The 8960-nt window shown below is 40.7% G+C and overlaps 1 protein-coding gene across 1 annotated transcript in view; it reads left to right on the plus strand.

Moving 5' to 3' along the window:
* Window positions 1-8688, plus strand: part of nuak1a (NUAK family, SNF1-like kinase, 1a) — a 13223-nt gene extending 4535 nt beyond the window's left edge. The window contains exons 2-7 of the mRNA XM_081364041.1: window positions 375-495; window positions 1872-2023; window positions 3543-3608; window positions 3682-3801; window positions 5175-5307; window positions 5410-8688. Coding sequence (XP_081220167.1) covers window positions 375-495; window positions 1872-2023; window positions 3543-3608; window positions 3682-3801; window positions 5175-5307; window positions 5410-6443 — 1626 coding nt within the window. The 3' untranslated portion in view covers window positions 6444-8688. The remainder of the gene's footprint in view (window positions 1-374; window positions 496-1871; window positions 2024-3542; window positions 3609-3681; window positions 3802-5174; window positions 5308-5409) is intronic.
* The last annotated feature ends 272 nt before the right edge of the window (window positions 8689-8960 follow it).

Consider the following 8960-nt stretch of genomic DNA (forward strand, 5'->3'; position numbering starts at 1 on the left):
ACAATTCCTCTGCAGGGTAAATAAAAAGACTACTACTACTACTACTACTACTAGACTGGTTTGTTCAGTTAATATGTAGGTCAACTGCCTGAATAAGACAGGAAATACTTCCTGTGAACCATAAAAGGGAGTAGGCTCTTCTGTTTCTATGATCTATGACCCCCGGGCCAGGATGTCACTGCAACACAAAAATGATTGACCCATGTCTTCATCAATACTCAATCAAACCGAGAAGCTGAGCTACTAAACCAGGAATCTATCAATATTTTCTGTTTACTCCAATCGAAAGAATCATTAATATTACTTTGAACTAAATGTAAGCTTGCTACAAATAGTATTCATAGTTGATTTTAATAATGTGTGTTGGTTCTCAGGTGGCGATAAAATCCATCCGTAAGGAGAAGATTAAAGATGAACAAGACATGGTGCACATCCGCAGAGAGATCGAAATCATGTCTTCTCTCCGCCATCCACACATCATCACTATATACGAAGGTAGGCTTAGTCTTAGGCTAGTCCTAGTCTGGATAAAGCAGGTTCAAATCTAACTGAGGCAACATACCTCATATATACCTCTGTCTCAGATGCCAATCATCTCTAGATCCGTTCCCCTCATGTTTTATTTATCCACACCCTGTTAAGCCCAAGGGTGTTGATCAGGCAACTACATTGTTGGGGGTGTAGACTCACTAATGGAGATGAAGCGGATGCATTGAGGCCATTACAGTCCTGCAGCAATCAGCATGTTTAAAAATGTCCCACGCATGTAGCTGTGCCTCTCAGAACATAAATCAAAAAACCCATCAAATCAGGCCCCAAGCGCAGCACGCCTTGAGTGGGATACTCAAAACAAAGACTTGACAAAGCTGCTTTATCTCCACGTTGACAGAGGGAGACGCCACGGCTGTGGACTCATGCCACGCTCTCAGCCAGGGGTCATTATTACTGACCCTGGATCGGTCTGAGAGCCGGTGCCAAAACGGAGCACGCTCAGTCTTCTGTGTCTAATACGGATTAGCCGAGAGAGGTAATTACTCAGCGCTGGCCTGGGATTGAGTTCGGTGTCTTGAACGTGAACTTAACTTGTTTTTGAAGAGGTTATTATAACAACCTCGGTTAGTCCTGACCTAGACAGTCAAAAGGTATCCACATACGCATGTTGTTTGTTGTTGAAAGTGGCACCAAGAGATCTGAAGGAAACCCACCTGATCAGCAGGATTCTTCATCGTCTATTCGGTCCACTGACCATCACTGTGACGACCAGCCTCTGGGCACTAAACAATGAAGGGTCACTATGGAGATTTTCTCGCTGCATCAGCAGAAGGTGGAAGAGGATCTTAATGGAGGAACAGCTTCACTCCCCTGCAAAATAAAAACAAAGATTTGCTGAGGTCCCATTTTTCCCATCAGGTTCTCAAGAGAAACACTTCTCTGATTGGCTTAAATGATAGCTATTAATCTAAGAGCTGCTACTAAGAACACCATGTCGTGCAAAACACATACCTTTTCTTGGAACGGGAATGTTTACGCCACCATCCCAGCTCACGCACACCAAATCTCACTTCCTGTCTGCACTTAACACCTGTTAACGGTTGTGGTCTCGCTTGCAAAGACAGCTCCTAATCGCCATGACCCTGACTAAAGCCAGACTCGCTGGCGATTTTGACTCCTACATACAGTACTGGCAGCGGCCCAACGAAAGCTCGAGCCAAACAGTCAATGCCAGTGACAGAGAGCTTTAGTTAGTGAGTCGGACTTAATGGAAATATGCTACTTTCATTTCTATGCGCCGTCCTGCATAAACATGCATAATGCATTGATGTTGTGTAATCTAATAAATTAGGTGCTGTTGTGTTTGCTTCTATTCGCAGTTTTCGAGAATAAGGATAAGATTGTGATCGTGATGGAATATGCCAGTAAGGGCGAGCTGTACGAATACATCAGTGAGCGCCGAAGGCTCGGTGAAAGGGAGACGAGACACTTCTTCAGACAGATCGTCTCTGCTGTCCATTACTGCCACAAGGTGAGGACAGAGCTCACAAACATCATATCCGTGTGGTGAGAAAAATGAAACCGTACATTTACGCGAGACCCGCGTGTTGTTCTGTATGACGTTCTTTCTTCCTTAAAATAAAATTATAAAAAAAATTAAATAGTGATACAGTTTTGGAATGACATGAGGGTGAGTAAATGATAGACATTTAATAAATGTAGATTTTTACACCCTTTCAAATAATCTCAGTGCAAGAAATGTTAGCAGAGAGCAAACTAAAGTACACATATGATTTTTCAATGATGATATTGATGAAGTGTTTCTGTATTGTGTCTGAAATTATAGCCTAAAATTATAAAACAGCAAGTTTTGGCCCTGGATGCTAATTAGATGCAAAATTCTAGTTTTAGGATGAATGATCACAAAATGAAATTATCCAAAATTTGTCCTTAACACTTTCATTAATGTAAAATATTTTTTACAAAAGCAATAAAGTTTGACGCCATGCTTTCCCTGCTAAATAAAACTAAATAAAACAAACAAAAAACAAACAGCCTAAGTTTGTTTGCCTTCCAACCTGTTCAAGCTAGTCTTTTGGCTTTTTATAGGGAATGTTGTACTATTCAGCTGGTCAGGCTGGTTGCCCAGCTAAACGTCAGCTTGGCCACAATAGCTAGACCAGCTGTAGCAAACTAGCTTAAGTTGGTTTTAAGTGTTGTTGTTTTTTCCAGAAAGGATATTGTAAATAGGCTCTGCTGCATGTCATGCCTTTAACCGCTAAGTACATGCAGTGCCACAACTACACTTCCAATACCACAACGTCTCATACCTTAAATGAAGCCTCTCAAACTAAACAACTGACATCTGTGCAATGTTCATATGCAATCGACATGATTCACACATGAGCTCTCTATAGAGTAAATAAAATGATTTACTCTATGAAGGAGGTCATGATATGCGAGGGATAAACTCAACTTCCAAGAATGTCTCGATATGAAAGGTTGTGGAGCCAGAGAGCAGCTGTGCTCTTCTGTCCTGATGCCAAGCCCCTCCTCATCTCATATTTTCCCACTTTCCAAGATTGAGCATTCAAATTGACCTTTCACACTGATCCAGCCCATATTTCTTCATTGTTTTCTCTTTTATCTCACATTTTAGTGCATATTTTTCTAGTTTTACAGAGTTTAAAGGTAGGATTAAAGCAGAAAATGCTGTTTCTAGATCAGCACAAAGGGTTAGCCGGTACCCAGGGCCGTGTCAGCTGGAAAGTGAAGCGTTTTAGAGTGGGTTTGGCCTTTGTTCCTTTACAGCTGGGCTGATGATGTCATCAACTCAGCTGGGGGATTCCAGCTCAGCCCTTCTGATCAGGGAGAGCCAGGAGGTCGTCACAAAAATGGGGGAGGAGATTCAAACATCAGGCTATTTGACATTCGGGTTATTATACCGGATAAAGGGAAATGCCACAAAATTAGGTCCATTAACCTGTTGTAGGTCATCAAATATGACAGAGCATTGATCGAAAATCAATTATTTTGATGATGTCTTACAGAGCGGAGTAGTGCACCGAGATCTCAAGCTGGAAAACATTCTCCTAGACGACAACGGAAACATTAAGGTATGTTATAATTTTCTTCCAGTGATTTATTACTCACTATATTGGCCTGTTCTGATTCTTTCTTGCCTTCCAGATTGCAGATTTTGGTTTGTCCAACCTCTACCACAAGGACAAGCTTCTTCAAACGTTCTGCGGCAGCCCGCTGTATGCCTCCCCTGAGATTGTGAACGGAAGACCATATAAAGGTCCAGAGGTACATTATGAACTAAAATTCTCAAGTTATGCAACTCTGTAGTGCCATTTAAGAGGTCTTCATTTTTCACCTTTAAAAAATGTAAGCTAGGAAACACAATCACATACTTCCTGTCTGAAAAGATAAGAGAGAACTACACACGGATAACAAAGAGAAAGAGAAAGTGTTTGAAACCACCCCTACCCCTCATTCCAAATCCCAACACACTCCAAACTTAGTCACTCCCAACACAGGAATCATTCCCCACGCCAAGTCAGTCAGCGTACCAAACATCCTCTATAATCCAGTGAGAAACAAAGACTGCCAAAAAGAATGATAACTAATCTCAAAGATATTTTCAGGATATCAAGCATTTTACACCCCTTTCACGATTCCTAATATTTAATAGCCAAACACTAAGCCTGTCTGGAACACAGGAATATATCACAATTCCCATACTATTTCCGGTTTTATTGTATGATGATGACACATGCACAACTCTAAAAGCCTCTGGACAATCAATCATACAGTGATCCCCCTGGTCCCTCAATCATCCTTACATAACTCCAGACCATGGGAAAGGCAGCATTCTTCTCGCTGGTCAGAGATCAGTGGATCAGGGCCAACAATCATAGAGCTCCTCACATCTACTCAGGGTCAGATAGGTCTGGAGTTAGGGGAGTGGATGCTTCCTGCACTGTAATCAGCCATTGTTTCCCTCGATACCTCCTCATTCCTGGCCTGCACCCCTGGCTAATCAGCAGAGGTGCAGAAGGGATCAGACGAGGTCAGGCAAGAGAAATGATTAAATAACGAGCAGGAATTATGATGGCGGTTACTGCAAAGATATATGTGAGATTACCTATTGTTCTCATACATTTTAGGTGACAGCTTGATTAAATGTTCATAAATATAGGTGGAGTTAACTTTATGGCCCAGACAGGAAAATAAAATTCCAGAACCTTTTAATCTATTGCTAAATGACGACGAGTCTTCACTGGCATGTGTTCAACTTATACAAAAGGTCAACAAGTCTGTGAAGCCATTAAATATGTAATAAAAAAGTAAGTGTCATTATGATCATTTAACAATTTGACAATATTGACAAAAATATGACTAGAAAGAAAGTTACATTATTATTATTATTATATAATAGTTTGTTTTGTGTCACTTTGCACAACTCATAAACTAAAATATTAAAATTAAATATATATTTAGTAACAATAAAAATATATTTAGTCTATAGACAAAAACAAACAAAACAAAAAAAACTAAGAAATAACACTGGAATTTCGTTATGTAAATGCAAATTTAATTGAAAATGTTCCATAAACCATTTTCCAAAACTGTATCTCCCAGTGGACCAATATACCAATGTGGTGTTGTTTTGACAGGTTGACAGTTGGGCGCTGGGCGTATTACTCTACACGCTTGTTTACGGAACAATGCCCTTCGACGGAGGAGACCACCAAAGACTCATTCGCCAGATCAGCAATGGAGAGTACAGGGAACCGCCTCAGTCATCAGGTATGTGTCTTCTCTACAGACATTTCAAAGTTGACTGAACCCAAATCTCCCTACTGAACCCAAAGTTTCCTGACTGAGTTCAAATCTCTCCGTCTCATTCAGATGCTCGTGGTTTGATCCGCTGGATGTTGATGGTTAATCCAGAGCGCAGGGCTACAATTGAGGACATTGCAAATCACTGGTGGGTGAACTGGGGCTGGAAGACCAGTGTGTGCGACTGCCAAACACAAAGGGAAAACAGCTCCCCCATGCTTGCCCGCTTCATTGACTGGCAGAACCGCACAGAGGTCCGTCCTGGAAAACCCCAGCGCCCAGAGCCTGGTAACACTACTGTCACTAATACAGCCTTGACTCCAGCCCGGCGTTTGAGAAAGTCCATGAAGGAGAACGATATTGGAATTTGGGGTGTAGCGGAGGAGAAGCCGGGCCTCAAGAGACCAAAGAGCATTCTGAAAACTCGGGCGACCAGTGGAGACCAACGATCTCAGAGTCTGTGTGAACTAGAGCTCAGGCGGTCCATTTGCTACCTAGACGTTGAGTCCGGTTCGAGTCCGGAGCGAGAGGACACTCTGGGTGGCTCGCCAGCCAAAATGGTGTCCATGTTACCTAAGAAAGGCATTCTGAAAAACAATCAGCAGCGCGAGTCCGGCTATTACTCCTCACCAGAGCGCAGCGAGTCCTCCGAACTGTTAGGGGGCGCTACTGTGCAGCCTCCTAACAGCTCACCCACCAAACGGTCTGTCGGGAGGAAAGGAATACTGAAGCGTAATGGGAAATATTCCACACACAGTGCTGTGGGAGTCCATGGGGAGGTCCCGGCTGACTCGACCCTCTCACGGAGCCAAAGCAGACCCTCTAGCATTGTGTACGAGGAGACGGGTCTCTCCAGCATGGGCTTGGACTGGCCTCCCGCCTCTCCCAAACCCAACATCCGGGGCTCACTCTCTGCTGAAGACTTGCTGCAGATGGCTGGATACAGGGGCCTTCAGACTGTTGCGCCCCATCCCAGCGGAAAGGGTGCCCGCAGCCCTCCCGGCTCCCCTGGAGACAACGGCAGCTTCTCCTTGCTGGCCGATCTGGATGATGTTACCCAGGTGTACCAGAAAGCCCTGGACATCAGCAGCCAGCTGAGCTAGACTCGGACAAAAAGGCTGAATATATACGGAGAGACTGGAAGAGTGAATGATTCCCAGCTTGTCCTTCTCTTGACAGTGCTACTATGTAAACGTTTACAGGTCGAGAAGCGGGACATTTCAAATCTCCATTCACCAACTCGTGTTGATGAGCATTTCTCATGATATTCTCGTTTTAAACTCGACAGTCGAGGGGGAACAACGGAAGCACTTTAAAGCGGCTGTTCTGCAGCATGTAATGTACATGAGAGCTGGGACCGTGTTATTTAAGTTATTTATATGTCATTCATGTTTTGGCCGTTTGAAAATGTCAAGGCCTTTTCATAGTCCTTGGGAGAGTGTTTTCATCGATACAGGTTATGAATTATAGTGTTAGATAAAGGCCATTTGAAAATCTGTATAATAGATTCTCATTATAATACCAGCGATTTTCAAATGCACACCAGTCCATCAGTAATGCTAAGACTCGAGAAGCTAAGACTAAGAATTTGAAAGGATTTAAGTTTAAGATACAGAAATAATAGTAGCACTATATTTTACAGTCCTGTTTCCCATGTACATACTTATAGTAATTACAATAACTGGGTAATAATGAGGTACTAACCCTGAACCTACTCTTAAACCTAACCTTAACCCATGTAGTTACCTTACATTAGTACTTTCTTAGTACACTAAGTACATGTACTGTAAAATGAAGTGCAACTGAAATAAGGACATACTGTTTTGACAACATTTACAAAAAGTACCAAAAGGTACTACGATACTACCATGGGTTTTTTTTAACATTGACCATGCTACTACCATGGTATTCTTGAAAAACTCCGTTAGTATTAAAAAAAAATACCATTTAATTTTGGCTGCCCTAAAATACTACAAACAAGAACCAAAAAATAACTAAAAAAATACATCTGAGTATAATGATCATTTCATTACTAGGCCATATCAAAGTACCATGATATTATAATTTGATGCCATCACTTTACCATGGTACTTACTTTTTTTGTTAGAGAAGTTATAGAGGGTACCAAAAACACACTGAGTGGAAATCATGATCCCAGAGCTCAATTTGAACTTGTTGTGACAGAGACATATATCAGAGATATATGTTGACATATCTGTGAGATCAGTTAGAGAGCAACTAGTGGAACACAAAGCACATGAAAGGGCAAAGGGCAAAGGTTATATCAGTGTTATGATACCATACATTCTCTTTCTCTGTTACAAGCGTGCACACACGCACACACATACAATGCTAGTGCACATGGGTAATTATATGAGCTCCCTGAAGCATGAAAGTGTGGAAGGACAAGTTTTGACCTATGGTGTAGTTGTGGTCCAGAAATGACCTGCATTTCAACAACACATGCCATTTAAGACAGGAAAAGAGATGTCAAACTGTTCTTTTCATGAGGTGGAGTGTTAAAAGACATATAATGAAGGCTGTAGATTATGAAAACAAAGATTAAGAATGAAAAGGTTTCTTTTAAAAAATGGGAATCAAAAGGTCGCTTTTCAACTGTAAAATCTTCAGGAAGTAGTATATTGTGCATGTGTTTTTTTTGTTCAACATTCAATGGCATGCCAAGATAAACTGAAGATATACCATGCCATTTTCTGTATGTTTTTGGTAGTTTAATTTCTACACTTGCTCACATAGGCTTAATTTCAAAATATTGGTTTCATGAGGCATTTTTACTGTAGGTTAAGTATGAACAACAGCTTTAAACTATAAGTATGTGCTTAATATTCAAATCTGTGTTAAGATATACAAGGCATTTCTTTCAATCTAAGCATCAATGTGGCAGTTTTATATGAAGTATAGTGTAACCATTTACATATATAAAATTAACTGGAAAAAGAATTTTATCCTATAGGATATCTGTTATAGGCCATTTAGAAAACTTGACTGGATATACTACATATTTAAATTGTGTTATTTAATGTGTCTTGTATTATATACTGTACATTGTCATGGCTATTTGTTATTCTGTACCTTTTTTTTTCAACTTTGACTTACGATTGTCTTGATTTGTGCCTTCATTGACATAAGATTGTCCTAAAATGTTAAAGTTATTCTCAGTTAAAATAATTTGTAACATTGTTTTTTAAAGATGTTAATAGGCATCCATGAAAAAGAAGATTGTCTGTATGGTTTGTTATGCGCACAGTTAGGTGGTGTATTAAGCCATACTGTGCTGTTTGTGCTGCAGTGCAAAACAGTCACTTCTTTTAATAAATGTCTCGATCTAAATACCGTGTGTGTGTGTGTGTGTGTGTGCATGTGCGCGTGCATCTCCACTCACTCCATTAAATGTAGAACACGCAGTACTCATAAAAGTTTAAAGCCTCTCACCCAACCAACCAGCTGTTCCAGGATCAGTGTCATAAAAATAAAATAAAAAGTATGTGTGTATATATATATATATATATATATATATATATATATATATATATATATATATATATACATATACACTGTACTTGTTGAGACTGGTGTGCTGACCTTGTTGTGTCAGGCCA

The sequence above is a fragment of the Scardinius erythrophthalmus genome (assembly GCF_964197995.2).
Source record: "Scardinius erythrophthalmus genome assembly, chromosome: 4".
NCBI lineage: Eukaryota > Metazoa > Chordata > Actinopteri > Cypriniformes > Leuciscidae > Scardinius > Scardinius erythrophthalmus.